The following is an 18872-nucleotide window of genomic DNA, read 5'->3' as shown; positions in this document are numbered from 1 at the left end:
TTTACCTCAGCGCATTTCAGCGAAGTACCCGCTAATCTCAGCCGGTTCCAGAGCAGCTCGCTGATTCGCTCAGAGCGATCACGTGATGTTCCATCCCATCACACGTCACTTCACCTTTTATGCGATCGTGTTTTGTATCGATTTTGTGCGATATTAATTAAATGTCTTTGAAACAGCTGTGAAACGTCTTTCCACAACCCTTCCGTAACCGATTGGAGCAGTTTCTTGCCACACAAAACGAGATCCGTGAAGCGAGTTGGTCGAGTCATGCTGACCAAGATGGCGACACGGCGGCTTCACTTTTCACGGAGTATGAGCGTTCTATATATTTTCAATTCAATGCGCCCGTGATTTGTGGCATAGACATGACCATTGGGCCTTCACGGTGTAATTTGTGCGAGGCTTTTGTCCGAGTGAGCTTGAGTCGAGAGGGCGAATGTACAGGTTGGGAATGTACGGGTCTCCCTTCCCCCGCCCGGCAACGCCGGTACTGGAGGACGTCACAGGATCGGTGAGTCTCCAAAATCCGCTTCGTGCTGTTGCGAATATGCAGGACTATGTCCGATTGTTGTGCTGCTCTCCGACCATGAGAACTGCACCGTCATTGTTGACTGGCCATCCCCTTCCCTCCCCCGTCCCCCCTTCCCTTCCCCCTCCACTTCTCCCCTCCTCCCCTCCCCCTCCATTTTCCCCCTCCCCCTCCCGGCAATGCCGGGTACTTCTGCTAGTTTATTATATTTTCCGGTTCACGATCAATGATCGATGTGATTATACAGACTTGGCATTTAATATGGAATATTTTTTTTGTGGGGGTGAACTTACTTTTCAAGATGTCTTAGAACCAAAAGTTCATTGGAATTATGTTGAAATTATTTTAGATTTTGTTAATGTGACCTTTAAAAGAAACAAAAACCACATTTGACATTTCGAAACAAATAAATTGATCCTTGAAAGTGATGTAAACTGATATCAAACTCAATTCATGGACAGAACTGTATTAAACTTCTGTACGTTTTCCAGAAGTATCTCTTTATTTTGCACATTAGCCAAATTCTTTTTTAACAAAAACAAAAGTTAAATTACGACTGGGATTACGGACAGTAAAATTACAGATCAGTACTTCATGTAACCCCCACGAGCATTCAAGAGAGCACGTACACGTTGAGGCATGCTGTTCACGAGATTTGCCAAGGTTTGGTCAGGAATCGCTTGCCATGCAGTGACAATAGCCTGCTGCAATTCACGCACAGAGGTCAGCTGCTGGTCCAAGTGGTCGATTTGACGCGTTAATTCTGCCCACAAGTTCTCTATCGGATTCATATCCGGGGACATGGCAGGCCACTCCATATGCTCTACACCACGGTCAGCAAGAAAGTGTTGGATCATGTGAGCACGATGAGGCCGTGCATTGTCATCTTGGAAGACAAAGTTTCCTCGAAAGGCTGCACGAGCAAATGGAAGCAACGTTTCTTCCAGAATGGCCCTGTACTTGAACTGGTTCAGGTTTCCATTCAGAACAACCAGGTCAGTTTTGCCCCCTGCATGAAAAGCAGCCCAAACGGTCACCCCACCACCTCCAGCTTGGACTCTTGGCACTATACATTCTTTGTTGTAGGCTTCATGCACTTGTCTGCGCACTCGGATGCGGCCATCTTGACGATAGACCAGAAATCTAGACTCGTCACTGAAGATCACGTGATTCCAGTGTCCTGGCTGCCATTGACGGTGCTCTCTGGCCCACTGCAATCGGTGCTGGCAGTGTTGTCTGGTCAGGCGTGGCTTTCTCAGGGGATGCCTGGCACGATAGCCTGCTTGAACCAGTCGTTGGTTGACTAGCCTTCTGGATACAGGCACATTTGTCAGTTGCTGCCACTCAGCCCGAAGCCGATTAGCTGACTTGGTACGGCCATTGCGGACTAACCGGTGCAGCTGGCGATCATCCCTCCTTGTGGTTCTGCGGGGACATCCTGGCCTTGGTATTGGAGTAGGGACACCCCGCTGAGCATTTCGTTTCAGGATCTTCGACACCTGACCTTGAGTGATGCCATACTGCCGAGCAATAGCACGCTGTTTCATGCCGTAATTTCGTAAAGCCGCCACTCCATGACAAACAGCATTGTCGAGTTGACGGACCATCTCCAGAGGAAGCGGCAATAACTTTTTGAGACGTGCAGCAGTTGTTTTCCACGAATACAGAACGCAACAACCCTTGTATACCCGACTGCGAAGCCAATCATCAAATGCACCTGTCCGTACATTTTGCTACGCCACCTGTGATATAATCCTGTTGTTGACTTCTTGCTGCGACAGACAATCAGTGACATGGTTCTTTTAACAAAGAAATCACCAAAGTGTAAAAGAAACTCACCAGATTGATATACTGAGTGAAGAAAGTAAACGCAAGGCAAGAAAAAAAATATATTCCATATTAAATGCCAAGTCCGTATATGTTGCTCGGCTTGGCTCCGCCCCTCTGGAAAGCGCGCGCTGTGTCGCGCTGTTGACGTTCGCGAGACGAGGCTGAGGACGCACAGTGCGGCTTGAGGAGTACTCGAGAATAAACAAGAGATATCCATTTTTTAAAATATTTTCGTTTAATTAACGATATCTGCCAAACCACATGCCCTATCACAAATTCCAAAAGGGCATTTTAGTGCTGAACAGATCTGTGAAGTTTCCCCTCGATTGGATCAAAAATGAGGGAGGGGCTCAGTTTTAAAGGTTAATGCTTAAAAACGTCATAACTCTGAAACCATGTGACGCATGACGGCATGCGTATGTGATTCTGCCTGCAAAATTTGGCCTCGATCTGTTCAGCCGTTGCAGAGAAAAAGGGGTTTTCGTGTTTTCATGAAAAACAATATGGCGACCGAACCACGTGACCTGTGACGTCATAATTACCATTAAAATATTCTACAGACCGAGTACATCATATGGTGAAAATTTTATCTCAATCGGTCCTATTGTTAGAGAAATTGGTTTTTAAAGGAAATTAAAACTTAAAATGGAACTGAGTTAAGGATCATCAGAATTATCAGAATTACCAAAGTTCAAAGTGCCATAACTTTGTTAAAAATGATCGAAACGTCGTGAAGTTCGAACTTGACCTGTAACTTATGAGGAAACCCTGTGCCAAGTTTGAAATAATTAGCTTTAAGCGTTTAGAAAAAAAGTCCGGAAAACTGTTCTTTGCGTGACGGACTGACAGACTGACGGACTGACAGACGGAGGGACGGCGTGCAAACCTATAGTCCCCTCCGGTGTACACCGGTAGGGGACTAATAAAGGAGAGAGAATTGGGTGTTTTCGGTCCTTTTTAGGTCTGAGATATGAGCCTGGTGTTGGCTTAGCGGTTAGGGTGCTGGCTTTGGATCCGAGGATCCTGGGTTCGAATCCAGGTCGATCGCTAAATTAACACCAGGGGGTTGACTCAACCTGTCATCCTTCCGAGGTCGGCAAATTGAGTACCAGCTTGCTGGGATGAATGATCCCGGTGTGTACCCCGGTTTAGAATAAGTACACCGTATCCATGCGCATCGTAAGAGGCGACTAAGGGTTGGCGTCAGGAAGGGCATCCGGCCATAAAAACATTGCCTCAAACAGGGAACCATGATTGTCATGGGGCCCGCAAGGCTAGCCCCCGCTCTAGCGGGGAAAAAATGGCCTTAAAACGACCATTCTCTATTATTCTTTAGGTCTGAGATATCGTCCAGGAAGGAAACAATCATGAGCATCTTTTGCAGAAATTCCGATGAGACAAAACAACGTCCTCATAATAATTGTGCCACACTCCACGAATAATCACGACACTCAGCTTGCCCCAAGGCCAAGGGTGTACAATTGGTGAGACGAACGTTACGATTAGATGGCAAGCATAATTAGGGGGAACGAATGTGACATTAAGTTCAAGTTGAGTGGGTTCACCTTTCGGAAATCTTGAAAGCTTAAAATTACCAACCACAAAACACAGATGTGTCGGAAGGGAGCATGGGGTAGCTCTGGGCCTTGCAAGAAAATGCCTACGCATATTGATAGGCCCAGGGAAGCAAACAAACTACAATCATAGCCACATGCCGAGTGGCTGTGATGAATCCACTCACTGCCATCATCACACATTATGGGCTATGAGGGCCTCTGGGGATGTTAAAAATGTTAATTGAAGAAACGCGTTTTTTTTTTTTTTATCAAATTCCTATTCACACAACTTTCACATTTAATTTCACATGTATATTTCACATTTATATAATACAAGTTGCATCCAAGATGGTGTCAGCAGCCCAAAGTATAACTGGCTGAAATCACTCAAATTATTTCCAAGCTTATTAGCCTGTTTATTATGACTGACCAGTTCTGACTGAAGTATGTAGCACATTTGCCTCTGAGCTATCTAGTCTGGGTTCGATTCTGGACTCAAGAACTGCTAAATAGCTTCTGCACATGTGTTGCATTAAAAGGGTGAGCTATCTCAGCTGGACGTTACATCAGGCATCACATCACGCCTACCGGCATTAGATGGTGGAAGTTAAAGATCTCATCATGTCATTCCTGAAGAGGAGTCGAGTTGTCACAAGCATCCTGAACAAACATTCCTGCCACATTTGGCTGGTGTTGACCATTAGGACTGACCAACTGGTTCGTGAAAGACTTGGACCAAACTTCCTCCATAAAATATCAATTTGGGCCAACACAGTAGTAGAAGAAGCAATGTTCGCAATGAGTGTAGTAGTAGGCATTGTGCCTTTGTCGAATTTTTGGGAAATTAAACGTTTTATTCTTAAAAATAAAAAAAACTCAGGTTGATGCCAAAATAAAGAGGCCTCTGCAATGCAGAAGAACAAGTGTGAGGTGATCAATCCCACAATCCCATTAATCAATATAAATGTGTACCACGATTTTCAAGTTCAGGCTACACCAGGTACGATAATTTCTAAAGACAAAATGACGGCTTTTTGACTTTCCGAAAAATATTTCACAATCCCATCAGGAACACTGCCCAAATTATTCGCACGAGAAGCACGTATTTTCACGCACGAATTTCACAATCCCCCATACCCCCCCCCCCCCCCCCCCGCCACAAGACCACCGACAAAGATTATACCACCCCTTTACACTAACTGGAAACATGCTGACACTAAGTAGCAGGTCTGGATGTAATCAGCCCAGAACTGCACACGGGACAAACAAGCACATACTGGACTGTGAATTATTGTAAGGATTCAAGCAAGGTAAGGATTCCAGATGCTTTAGTGCCAAAACAATTCAGCTTACCTTGCTGCAAAAGGAACGTAATCGTTTCCCATTCTGCAACGACAAGGGTACAAGTCAAGCATTATATATTAGAAAAATACATGTACATATTGTCATATACACACACAAACCATGATCCATTCAAATACTCAGCAGAACATCTTACATGGCTTCAGGAGAATAACAAGTAAACGAAGAAAACCATGTTTTAGGGCTACACACTTATTTTTTTAAAGTATTAAACATACTTTTTCGTTAAAAAAAATGAAAAAATTATTTCACTTAAATTTTGATAGATGAAAATGGACCAGAAAAGAGGACCATGGGCCAAATTTCAGCTCTCTCGGACACATGGAACCTAGAAAACGAACGGCTCAAAGATTTTAAACAAGACAAACAAACAAAGTTCAGATGAGGTTAAAGAAAAGTGTGTAAAAACCAGGGGGGGGGGGGGTTCAACTATGTTGGAAGCAAAAGTGCTTTCCAAGATTATGCGAAATAGGATGCAGAGGGCTGCCGATTGACTTTTTTTGTCTCAATAGTCAACGTAACAGGATAAAGGACCAGTTGAGAGAAGGGGAACCCACCAACAGCAGAGTTAAAAGCCAATATAGACACAGATGTGGTCAAACAATGGGTTAGGGAGGAATGAGGGACAGGAGAGGATGCATAAGGTGGACAAGATGGATACAGAGAGAACCTGAAGAGGGAACACTGGAAATTTGTTCGGAAGAAGGATTGGGATGGGATAACAAGTGTAGAAAAGATGATGGTTTTGGACTGGGGCAATCCAAGATGGTGGTGAACAGTTAGTTGCCTTGAAGACCTGCAGGGAAGAATGAGATTGAAAAGGATGTGGAAGTTTATTCCATGGGTGGGGAAAAAAGGAGGAACAAATGAGTGGAGGTGAGCAGTGATCCGAGATTTAGGTAGTGTTACGGATTTGTCACTTCCGTTGTTGGGGTTTTCCTCCACTGGACATATTTCTGATATTATGTACTATTATCTTCAAAAGGTTTAGTATTCACCAACAGTTATCAAAAGTTAAAAAGGTTACCTTTAAATGATACAGGAAACCGAACCGGAAGACGACGAGGAGAGGAAGGAGAGGCGTGGGCGAGCAAAGTCTGAGAAGACGCGTGACGTCGAGCTCCGTAGCGAGCGTTGTCCAACGAAGGTCGCGAGGGAATTTTTGAGTTCCGTGAAAGGACATCCTGCGATAGGTATTATCGCTGGGATTGAGAAATCTGCGTAGTCAAGTTTGGGCTGAGATTCCGACAAATCCTTGCCTGGTCGCATCGACTCAAGTAAAAGCCATCGGCCATTTTGAACTTCGCGCTTCGTTCACCGACAAAGGTTTTGCTACGCGTCACCTCTTCTCAGCATCCTATCGTCTGGCGGGGATGTGTGTGCGCAAACGCTGCGGTTGAAGATTACGCTGCGGTTCGCTGATTGAACTGTGAACGCGCACCTCGAGTTTGCCTTTGGTCGGACCACGTGACTGGCTACGCTTTTTCTACGCTACGCCCACGCCTCGTCCGCATCAACCGAGTGCGGGTCTCGATTCGATCTCGCTCTAACACTCGCTGGAGGGGATCACCTTTGAGTTAAAGAGACATTGAGGAGAGTCCTTTGTTCACTCACTTGGAGCACAGTGAGTTATCTGACTAACTGATGGTACCATCTTAAGATGTATTGAGTGCACTCTTGATGACTATTGGTTGTACCATTATTCCTGTGTGTGATTTTTAATACAACATTTGTTCGTTTATAACCATTGGTGTGGTTTCACTATTGATTTCTGACACAGAATAACATATTTTTCTGCCGTGGCTCCTCTCGGGGTTCGGAGGTATTCGGATATCTCAGGACCAGGAGGTTGGGGAGGAACACGTAACAGAAATTGGGGGCTCGTCCAATTGACTCGTGGGCTCGAAATTGGGTCTTCGTCCGGGATAAAAAAAATTCCCTAATAACATCCGTTCGGGTTTGACCCAGATTGAAATTGGGGGTTCGTACTGGGGAGAAATTGGGGGCTCGGCTTTGCTGATTAAACTCCCTAAATATCATACTGTGGATTAAATTCCCTAAATTTCGTCTGGGAAAGAATTCCCTAACATTCCCAGAATTCCCAAATTTGGAACTTTTTCCAACATTCCCAAATTTTTCCAAAAAAAAAGTTTTTTTTGAAATTTCTTGTGTGAAGGTTAACAGGTGTTAACTGATAGTCACCATGGTGTTTGACGCCGAAAAGTTTGCAGCGTCCCCGAGTGAGTTTTGAGCGTTAAAAAAAATCGGAACTCTTAATATTGGCCAGACATTTTAGCTTGGAGGTCCGAGCTAATATGAAGAAAGCAGAGATGCAGAGATTGGTGATAGAATCTCTGGTGGGACAAGGAACATGGAAAGAGGGAGCCTTGGATTGGTTACCCGAGGAACAAGAAAATGTGGAGCTCCAGAAACTGGAGATGCAATTGCAGAGCCAGGAAAGGTTAAAAGAGAAAAAGCAGAGGAAAGGAGAGTTGAACAAGAACTCCAGGAAAGGCTAGAAGAGAAAAAGCAGAGGAAAGGAGAGCTGCAAGAAAATTCGAAGAAAGAAGAGAAAAGGAAAGAGCAGAACAGGCACGAGAACTCGAGGAAAAAAGAATAGTACAGGAAAGAGAACTCGAGGAAAGAAGAGCAGCACAGGAAAGAGAACTCGAAGAGAGAAGAGAAAAGGGAAAAGCAGAGGAGAGAAAAGCCGAAAGGGAGTTAAGGGAACGGGACTTGGCACTTCAGCAGGAAATTAAACTCAAGGAGCTGGATTTAATGAAAGAACGGGGAGAGGTACCATTCATGCCGACTGGTTCGACACCTAGTCAGAACACCTGGGATGTTGGGAGACAAGTGAGGCTGGTTCCACCCTTCAATGAAAAGGAGGTCGCCAATTTTTTTTTTCACACTTTGAGAAAGTGGCTCAAATGCTAAAATGGCCAGAGGAGTCCTGGACCATGTTAGTGCAAAGTGTTCTGGTGGGTAAAGCTCAAGATATTTATTCGGCTTTACCGATTGACCAATGTGCAGATTATGAGATAGTGAAGAAAACCATTCTTAAAGCCTACGAATTGGTCCCTGAAGCTTCCCGGCAAAAATTCCGGAATGCCAGGAAGAGAGAGTGAGACCCATGTGGAGTTTGCCAGAATGAAAGAAACCATGTTTGATCGGTGGTGTGATTCAAAAGGGGTTGGGAAAGACTTCGGACTATTGCGACAATTGATCCTGGTGGAGGAATTCCAAAAGTGTGTCCACAAGGACATTAAAGTACATCTGGAGGAAAGGAAAGTACCAAAGCTGTATGAGGCAGCAACCATGGCAGATGACTATGCCTTAACCCACAGGATGGGGTTCCACAAACCTAACTTCCCGCCTAGAGTTCGCACGGAGAGTTATGATACATCCGGTGCGGAGAACGAAGATTCAGGGGGGTGGCCTAGAGATGACTATGAGGACAGATCGGATACCGCGACTCTTAGGGATCAGAGGTCTACAGTTCCAAGATGGACTTATCCTCCGGGGGGGCTCGAGACAAACCACGAGTTTCTCCTCCGGGCCTACTTGCGCTTTTTGCAAGAAACCTGGACACTTGATGTCCCGATGTTATGCTATGGAAAGGCAAAATCAGGAGAGGAGTAGGACTAGTACAGCTCCGAATGCAATGGCAAATGTGAGAAATCGCCCTCAAAAGGGTTACCAACCATTTATTTCAGAGGGGTTTGTGTCACTGGATGGAGACTCGACTAACCAGAAACCGGTTAGGGTATTGAGGGACACAGGAGCACATCAATGCTTGATGCTTGAAGGCCTTTTGCCATTGTCAGAGAAGACGGCAACTGGTGTTCGTGTTCGTTTACAGGGGGTTGGTGGCTGTGTTAAAGCTCCACTTCATGTCATCCATTTAGAGTCTGATTTGGTGTCAGGACCGGTCACCGTAGGTTTACAAGCCACTCTTCCTGTAGAGGGAGTATCTTTTGTTATCGGGAATGATTTGGCCGGTGGTCAAGTTTCTGGTAACCCGATGTTTGTTGAAAAGCCTAGTAGGAAGCGCCCTGAAGAGAAGAGGAAGTACCCTGAAACTAAGTGTCAGCACACGCAAGTCAGGGATGGAGGCAATATTGGCAAGCTCTTTGTAGGTGGACTGAACTTCAAAACAAAGGAAGATGTTCTGGAGTCTGCCTTCAGCAAATATGGACCGCTTTTGGAAGTGCTGCTGATAAAAGACAGGGAGACACAAAAGTCAGGAGGGTTTGGCTTTGTCACGTTTGAAAACTCAAAGCACGCCAGAGATGCAGAAAAGGATCTGAATAGCAAGGAGTTGGAGGGTCGGACCATAACAGTAGGGAAGGCATTTCATAGGTGTCGAGGGGGCTACAGAGGAGGACAACGGAGTAGTAGTTTTGGTGGTGGCCGCAATCGATATTATTATGGAGGCTCCCAGAGTTACGGCAGCTCCTGAAGGAAGGATTATCAGAGTAGTGGCCGAGGAGACCGCTATTCATGTGACTACAGTGACAAGCGGTCCAACCGTGATTATTATGAAAGTTCGGAAGAGTTGAAGCACTGAATGCTGCGGAGCAGCCGAGCCAAGATTCCTACACGGATTAACCGTTAACTCCACGTTCCTAAAGGCATCCATGTAATGAACTTTCCTACATGGATTAACCGTGAACTCCACGTTCCTAAAGGCGTCCATGTAGTGAATACTTCCAGGCCTCACCACCCAACCACCATGGAACCTGGCTCTCAGCTCGGCCTCCCGGAAAAAAGTGCTGTAGATTTGCTTGACTTTGGATTTTTGATCACCACCCCTTAACCTTCATTCAAAAGAAACTAAAAGTAAAAAAATCAGAGGGTGCTGAGATGGAGTTTGGCTTTGCAGGAGTCCAACTGGGAAATTGAACATGTAAGGGCAGGGACAATGTCGTTGTTGACGCTTTGTCCAAAATGAATTAACTTTGGAAATATCTATGGGTTGTTCGATGTTTTGTTGCTTTATTTTTGGGGAATATTGAGTATTGTTGCCCACGGGAATTGATGATTTGGGTTGCGAGTTTACTTTTGTTTGTTTAAAGAGTTTGCCTGCAAAGAAAGTTTTCGCTGTGTTCAAACTTTCTTTCTTGAGGGGGGGGGGGGGGGGGGAAGTGTTACGGATTCATCACTTCCGTTGTTGGAGTTCTCCTCCACTGGACATATTTCTGATATTATGTACTATTATTATCTTCAAAAGGTTTAGTATTCACGAACAGTTATCAAAAGTTAAAAAGGATAACTTTAAATGATACAGGAAACCGAACTGGAAGATGAGGGGAGGAAGGAGAGGCGTGGCGAGCAAAGTCTGACGAGACGCATGACGTCGAGCTCCGTAGCAAGCGTTGTCTAACGAAGGTCGCGAGGGAATGTTTGAGTTCCTTGAAAGGACATCCTGCGATAGGTATTATCGCTGGGATTGAGAAATCTGCGGTCAGGTTTGGGCTGAGATACTGACGAATCCTTGCCTGGTCGAATCGACTCAAGTGCCGTCGGCCATTTTGAACTTCGTGCTTCGTTCACCGACAAAGGTTTTGCTACGCGCCAGCTCTTCTCAGCATCCTATCATCTGGCGGGGATGTGTGTGCGCAAGGATATGGAATACACCTTGCTGTCGCTCTGCATGGTTAATCTTTCTTAATAGCAACGTTTCACTCCACACAGGGGGTGGTTTGCTATTGCATTGATCACCCTGGGGGTCTGCACAGCCTGCACACCAAATTCAAATCCACGCACAACTTGGGGAGCAGCTCAGGGAGTGAGTCGCGTGACCGACACTCAGGACAGTTTGCACCACCGCTCAGGATTTTTTTTTGCTACAACAGCGCTCATGTTGGAGCAAGAAAGCGTTTTGGTTCATCGTTTTGGTTTTATATATATATATATAAAAGGCCCCTTTATATGGGTACATGCTATGTGGCAAACTATAGAAAATAAGATATTCTTGGGGAAAATGCCAGGGGCATAGAAAAGGCCCCTTTATGTGGGATGTGACATGTGGCAAACTTTAGGAAAGAAGGGATATTCTTGGGAAAATTAGAGGCATAGAAAAAGGCCCTTTATATGGTATGTACCATGTGGCAAACTACAGAAAAGATGGGACATTCCATATCTTGGAGAAAATGCCAAACGATTGAAAAGAAAGGACATTCCAAAAAATCTTGTGTGCATGCTGGTCTACCCAGGTGTTTAGGAGGAACCAAGTAATGCTCTAGAAAAGTTCATTTAAAGGGGCGCCCTACATATATCGGTTAAAATAAATTTACTTCTCCATGCAGCTGTATGAATCAAATTGGTGCCCCTTCATATGAACATTTCTAAAGCATTACTTGGTTGCTCTTAATCCGATCAGCCAATTGATTAAGAAATTAATTATTTTAAAATTACGATTTATTTATTTTAATTATTTATTTTCTTTCTCATCTGGGCAATATCTCAGGCACCTTGAGCTCAGAATATGGTATTTGGACATGACAGTGACTTGCCTATAAAGGGTATTTTTTTTACTAATCAATTAATCGATCATTGAATTTTTTCGGTTGATAAACTATTTTTCAAACCGTTAGATTCGGATGAAACACTGGTGGTTTAGGTATGATATCAGCTAATCTATTAAGAAATAAATTATTTTACTTTTTAATTTTTTTATCACACAATTAATCAATTATTGTACACCGTTCCCCCCCCCCCCCCCCCCCATTCCGTCTCCATGGGCTGCACGGCGGCATCGCCGGGCACAGAAGGCGCCCCAGCAGTGTCACGCACTGGAGGATATGATATTTATTTGGCATGGGGGCAGTGCACTTTTAATGTTTCTCTACTTGTTTAAGCAATTTATTTAAACAAGCTGTGTGACTTGATGCACATTTGAATTAAAATGGTGGCTTTAATGATGTAATGAAACTAGTTTGTGCAATTTTTCTGTCCTTATTGGTGTAATGGGAGGCCCGATTCGATTTAATACATCGCTCTGCATGGATTTGCTCTGCAGTTTTCTGAGAATGCAACCCCCATTGCAAAGAAAGGACAATGTGTTTAATTAAAAAGATGTACATAAAAAGAACATGTGCAATGGTTACAATTTCAGTGTGATCTTTCATGGAAATAAGTCACAAAAAACTTGGTCACGAGCATCAACTTAAGATGCAGATAGCAAAAGCTAAAAGACTATAGCTTTTGAGGTATATAGGTGTATAGGCTAACAGTCACATAAAACCGTCAATTTTTGTCCGGTCAACTTAAAATTTGAACATAACTGACATAATGGGTCACCAAATTGGTTCACCAATCAAAGCAAGAATCCCATTGCTTTTGAGATCCAAGGGTCGCAGTGACTCATTTTGCAGGTACAGTTTGTTACCCTGCGCTCGCAAAGCGACAAGCGGGGTTAAGCATTCAGTTGGGTACGTGTGCCATGTGCTGTACGTGCGTGCATTTAAAAAATTCATTTTCTAGGCAACTGTTGATCCGATTGACATGAAATTTTCACCATAAGAGGGCCTCCTCCTGTAGAATATTTTCATGAATATTATGACGTCCTAGGTCACGTGGTACAGGCACCATCTTGGAAAAACTTCGCACCTCTATATCTCTGAAACCGCTCCATGGAAGAAATTGAGACCTGGCTCTGTCAACTACTCCCCATGGGGAATAAGATATGTTAATGACGATGTCATCGGTGCCTTCATGATGACGTCATTATTTGACAAATACAACACTTATCCATCCGATTATTAATTTTTTCAGCAACTGTTGGTCTGATGGACACTAAATTTTCATCAAAGGAGCACCTCCTCCTTTGGAATATTTTAATGATAATCATGACGTCATAGGTCATGTGGTACAGGCACCATCTTGGCAAAACTGAAAAATGTTGCATCTCCACATCTCCAAAACCACTGCATGGAAAAAATTGAAACATGGCTCATTGTAAAGAACTCCATATGGGGAATAGGTGTCGTTAACGATGGCGTCATTTGTGCCATAATTATGACGTCATAATTTGCCACATGTGGGTCACCCCTTCATATGAACTTTTCTAGAGAATTACTTGGTTCCTCCTCAGAACACAAGGGTAGTCCAGCATGCACACGAAATGTTTTGAATGCCCCTTATTTTGCATCGTTTGGCATTTTCTACAAGCTATGGCATGTCCCTTCTTTTCTATACTTTGCCACATGGCACATCCCATATAAAGAGGCCTTTTCTATGCCCCTGGCAGATCATTTTAAAGATAACGTTTAAAGATACATTTTAAATATTAACAAAATGCATTCGTTCATCGTACAATACTTTATTCCAGACGATATAAAACACTTGAAAAAGTAAAGGGGGGGGGGGGGGGGATTTTTTCAACCCAGACAGGATTCGAACGCACAATCCCAACTTGGGAGTGATGCTTTATCCATTAGGCCATTGGGCCAGCACGTTAGATTTGTGTAATAATATTTTGAAGTTATAAAGTGTGTATACATTTTTATATATTTATTTATGTATATACATTTATAGATATTTAATTATTTTAAAGCAAAAACTATAGCACTTAAGTGGAATTTGTTTTGAAAGCCATTAACTAGACCTATTGGCCATGTATATTCCAAGTTTCAGCAAGTTTCAATGTATAGTCCTCGAGATATGAGCACCAACACATTTTGGGCGGACGGACGGGACAGACAGACGCCAACGTGATTGAGGGTTTTCGAAATAAAACTCAAGAATGCATAAATAGACGTTGCTGATATTTGGAACATATTACCTCGATGTACAAAGCCTGGTGTTGGCTTAGCGGTTCGGGTGCTGGCTTGGGATCCTAGGATCCTGGGTTCGAATCCCGATCGATCGCTGAATTAACGCCAGGGGGGTTGACTCAGCCTGTCATTCTTCCGAGGTCGGCAAATTGAGTACCAGCTTGCTGGGATGAATGATCACGGTGTGTACCCGATTTAGAATAGGTACACCGTATCCCTGCGCATCGTAAGAGGCGACCAAGGGTTGGCGTCAGGAAGGGCATCCGGCCATAAAAACATTGCCTCAAACAGGGAACCATGATTGTCATGGGCCCGCAAGGCTAACCCCCGCTCCAGCGGGGAAAATGGCCTTAAAACGATCATTCATTCATTCATTTTGTACAAAGCATTTACTTCTGAAATTTGCAGCAAATTTCGTCCAGTAGAAGCCGAGAAACGGCTTTTTTTTTTTTTTTTTTTTTTTTTTTTTTTTTTTTTTTTTTTTTTTTTTTTTTTTTTTTTTTTTTGTATACAAGATCGAGGCTCGTGAAAGAGCAAACATTAATCACACAAAAAGACAAACCGACACACAAAACACAAAAAACAAGGGGAGCGGCAGACAAGATGGGGAGAGAGGGGGGAGGACACAAAAGAGAGGGGGAAGAAGGGGAAGGACACAAACACAACATTTGAGAGCAGGGACATCGGGAGGACTTGGGGGGAGGTGGGAGAGGATTAAAACATATGAACACTGCAAGGACTCTGGGGTGAATTACCGGGGGTAGAAAAGATCAAGGTTTTCGATGGGGGAAGATAAGAGATGGTGGTGAACAGCTGTTTTAAAGACCTGGAGGGAGGAGTGGGATTGAAGGGAGTGGGGGAGTTTGTTCCAGAGGCGGGAGAAAAGGGGAATGAAAGAGTGAAGGTGAGCAGAGAGCCTAGACTTTGGCAGTTTAACCATAAGAGGGTTGCAGGCAGATCTTGTGCGACCTGAAGGAATATTGGGGGGACAGAGCACAGAGAGAGCTGGGGGAGCAAGGCCGGAGAGGAGTCGGTAGAAGACAGAAAGACCACCTACCTGCCTGCGGTGAGTGAGTGAAAGGCCCTCAGAGATAGCTTCATCGCGGGAGATTCCAATGATTCTGAAAGCTTTGGATTCAACAGCGTGAAGCCGAGCCAGGTGTGAGGCAGGAGCACCAGCCCAGAGGGGGGAACAGTATTCCATTGAGCTGCGGATGAAAGCCTTGTATGTGGTGAGGAGCTCAGGTGTGCCAAGGAAGGACTTCGCACGACGGAGGATGCCCAGTCGGCGACTGGCTTTGGAGGCCAGCTTGGAAATGTGGTTTTCCCAAGAAAGATCATGGCAGATAGTGAGACCCAAAAGCTTGAGCGACAGAACTTCTTGGAGAGGATTGTTGAGAAAGTAGATGGGAGGGTTGTCCAGTCGGTCCTTTCGGAGAGACATTGTAAGAATGTGAGATTTGTCAGGATTGAAAGACATGTTCCACTTGTTTGACCAGTCTGTGATTTTGTCCAGGTCTGCAGAGAGTGAGGAAGCTGCAGACTGCCGATCTGAGGGATGAGGAATGGAGCGACAGAGAGTAGAGTCGTCAGCAAAGAGATAGAGAGGATTTTCAAGAGAGTCAGAGAGATCATTGATGAAGACCAGAAAAAGCACAGGGCCCAGAACACTACCTTGGGGAACTCCAGCCTGAACAGGAAGAGGAGATGAGAGAAACCCATTCAGGGCCACACGTTGACTACGACCAGAGAGGAAGTCCGCCAGCCATGCATGGAGATTTCCATGGATACCAAAGGAGGAGAGTTTGGAGAGCAGAGCAGGGTGCCAGACCGTATCGAAGGCACGTGAAATGTCAAGGGAGACAGCTCTAATTTCCTGTTTGGCGTTGAGGACCTCCATCCATTGTTGAGAAAGCAGAAGCAGCATGTCCAGAGTAGAGTGACCAGGTCTGAAACCAAATTGATGATCAGAGATCAAGCCATTGGAGAAGAGGAAAGATTTAATATCTGAAGCAATGATGGATTCCATGACTTTGCTGATAATTGGGAGAAGGCTGATTGGTCTGTAGTTGCTGGGATCTGTTTTTGCACCTTTTTTGTGCAAAGCGGTGATGTTGGCTGATTTCCAAGCAGATGGCAGATGACCTTGAGCAAAAGAGAGGGTGAAGAGAACAGAAAGAGGGAGTGAAAGAGCAGAAGAACATGATTTTAGGACCCGTGGGCTGATGCCGTCAGGACCAGTTGCAGAATCAGAGTCGAGGGTTGACAGAAACTTTTCCACCTTGTCAGGAGGAAAGGACACAGAGTCCAGGAGCAGCTGGGTACGACTGGGTACGGTGGGTACAGAGAGGGATGGGTTTGGGACACAAGATTTAGAGGCAAACACAGAGTTGAGGCATTCAGCTTTTTCACGTGCGGAGTCAGCCGTTAAGCCGTTTGAGGTGAGGGAGGGGATGGAGGGGGAACAAACACCAGAAACAGATTTGACCAGACGCCACCAGGATTTGGAAGAGGGAGACAGATAAGAAAGTTCGGTCTTGAGAATGGTGAGATATTGTTTCCTGGCTCTCCTGAGGGTGGACACACACTTGTTTCGGGCTTTGTGAAAGGAAATGAGATTTCCTTCCGTTGGATTTGCTTTCCAGGAGACAAAAGCAAGTTGTTTCAGGGCAACAGCCTCACCACAAGATTCCGTGTACCATGGACGGGAGGAAGGGTATGACAACTGAAGACGAGATGGTATAAATCTGTGCATGAGAGAGAGCAATTTACTTTGAAAGAATTCCCAGGATGAGTTGATGTCAGAGGCGGTAGAGATGGGAGACCAGTCCAGATGATTGATGGCTGCTTGAAGACCATGCCAGTTGGCCTGAGTGAAATGCCAGACTCGTCGACGCTGAGGAGGCTCTCTGAGAATGGTCAGAGAGATGTCCACTTTGACAAGCACATGATCAGATGAGCCGATTGGAGCAGAAGAAGAGCAGCAGACATTTTCAGGGAAGTTTGTCATAACCAAATCCAGAAGAGAAGATGCTCCGTTGACTGAGATCCGGGTCGGGAAATTGACAGATTGTGTCAGTCCCAGTGAGTCGCAGAAGTCCTTTGCTGAAGAGCCATGGCTGGTGAGAGAGGTACCCACACCCAGCCAACTGGCATGGTGACAATTGAAATCACCACATATGAGGAAGAGAGAGTTGGGATGGGTAGATAGAAGTTGGTCCATATTATCAGACAGTGAGATGTAGATGGAGTCATCGCTGATTGGTGGACGGTACAACACACATATGAACAAAAGGTGGGAGCGAAGGGGAAGCCGTAGCCAAAGGTATTCCTGGGGGTGAGGTGGAGAGAGGGCAGTGGAGGGCGAGTGAGGAAGAGAGTTTTTTATAAAGATAGCAACCCCACCTCCAGGACGAGGCTCAGGTCTATCATACCGGAGGAGGGAGTAACCTGGGAGAGATACCAAGGCATCAGAGACATCATGAAGGAGGAAAGTTTCTGTTAAGCAGATCACATCTGGTTTGTCAGAAGCAACCTGTATGGAGAGGTCAGTCAAGTTTGAGCGAAGGCCCCGGATGTTTGAGGTCCATACCGTTAATGAAGAGGAAGGGGGAGCATCGGGTCCAGAACAGGGGGGGGGAGGGGTAGGGTAAGATGTGGAAGAGGAGGAAGAGGTAGGGAGAGCTGTTGAAGGTGTGTCAGAGATTTCAGAATAGCTTGGAGAAAGGGAAGAATGGGGCAGACAAAAGGTTTGATGGAGATTGGGTGAGGCACAGTGAGGTGTTATTTGAGGAGGGGGAAGAGCAAGGCAGGAGGTTTGGGGAGATGAAGGTGAAAGTTGGAAGGAGGAAGAAGCAGGGAGGATGCTTTGAGGAGGAGGGGTGAGAGGGGAGTCTAGGAGGGGAGGAGCGAGGGAGAGTCTCGGAGGGGAGGGGTGTGGGGGGAGTTTAGGAGGGAGGGGAGGGAAGGGGCAAGGGGGGAGATTTGAAAGGGATGGGTGATGGGGAGGATTTGGAGGGGAGGGGTGAGATTGGATTTTGAAAAGTGTACGATTCATGGGAAACGAACATTTTTTGCAAAATGAGTTTGAGACCTTCGAGTCAAAAATACGTTTGAGGACACTGGAGGAGGGATGGAGTTCTGGATAGTTTAGGGAATGTAGAAAGGAGGAACTGTAAGAGATGGTATTATAGATATTTTTTGGAATGAATAGATTTGGTGAGCAAGACGAAAGCATCCTTTTGTAGGCAAAGAAGAAAAGGGTGTTATAATATATGAGAGAAAATAGTTGTTCAGGGGAGAGATTATACATTTCTAACCGCGTGATCGCGAATGAAGAACGAACGAACAAATAAGAACAACAAATAAACGAATAAGACCTGGGAAGGAAATATTTTTTTGGGTTTTTTTTTTTTTTTTTTTGTGAGTACAGATATTAAACAAGGAGGACGGGGTGAACGACTGGTACGAAACAGAGAACGAAAATTATTTCAGCGCATTCGACGAATCGCTGAGAGAAAAACAAACCACAAGGTCTGAGACGGTACGGTAGTCTAAGCCTACGAGTACTAGCCCATTTTCAGTCCCCATGTTAAAGCTGCATCGAGAAACGATCCCTTATATAAAGGGAGGGGTGCTTTGCTCCTCCCTTTGATTTGTGGGGTTATAGTGTTCAAACATACAACTCAAATAAAATAAAGATTGTAAATTTATAAATAATTTGATTCTGGAATTTACCGCCGTTGATGCAGTGTCTTTTACATCACCCTATCTCACATGTTACAATAGTTATTCGTGCCAGTTGTACTTGTCCTT

General features: G+C 44.9%; 2 protein-coding genes across 3 annotated transcripts in view; one reads left to right on the top strand and one right to left on the bottom strand.

The window, feature by feature from the left end:
* Positions 1-18872, top strand: part of LOC144891816 (uncharacterized) — a 1036251-nt gene that overhangs the window by 957804 nt on the left and 59575 nt on the right. The window lies entirely within an intron of this gene.
* Positions 1-18872, bottom strand: part of NUFIP2 (nuclear FMR1 interacting protein 2) — a 66412-nt gene that overhangs the window by 2122 nt on the left and 45418 nt on the right. For both annotated transcript variants that reach the window (XM_068113539.2, XM_068113540.2), the window contains one exon: positions 5269-5301. In XM_068113539.2, coding sequence (XP_067969640.2) covers positions 5269-5301 — 33 coding nt within the window. The remainder of the gene's footprint in view (positions 1-5268; positions 5302-18872) is intronic.

This window comes from Myxine glutinosa, chromosome 4, assembly GCF_964187855.1.
Source record: "Myxine glutinosa chromosome 4, kmMyxGlut1.1, whole genome shotgun sequence".
NCBI classification, from domain to species: Eukaryota; Metazoa; Chordata; class Myxini; order Myxiniformes; family Myxinidae; genus Myxine; species Myxine glutinosa.
The sequence above is the reverse complement of the archived record's forward strand: the minus strand, read 5'-3'. Positions and strand labels throughout refer to the sequence as shown.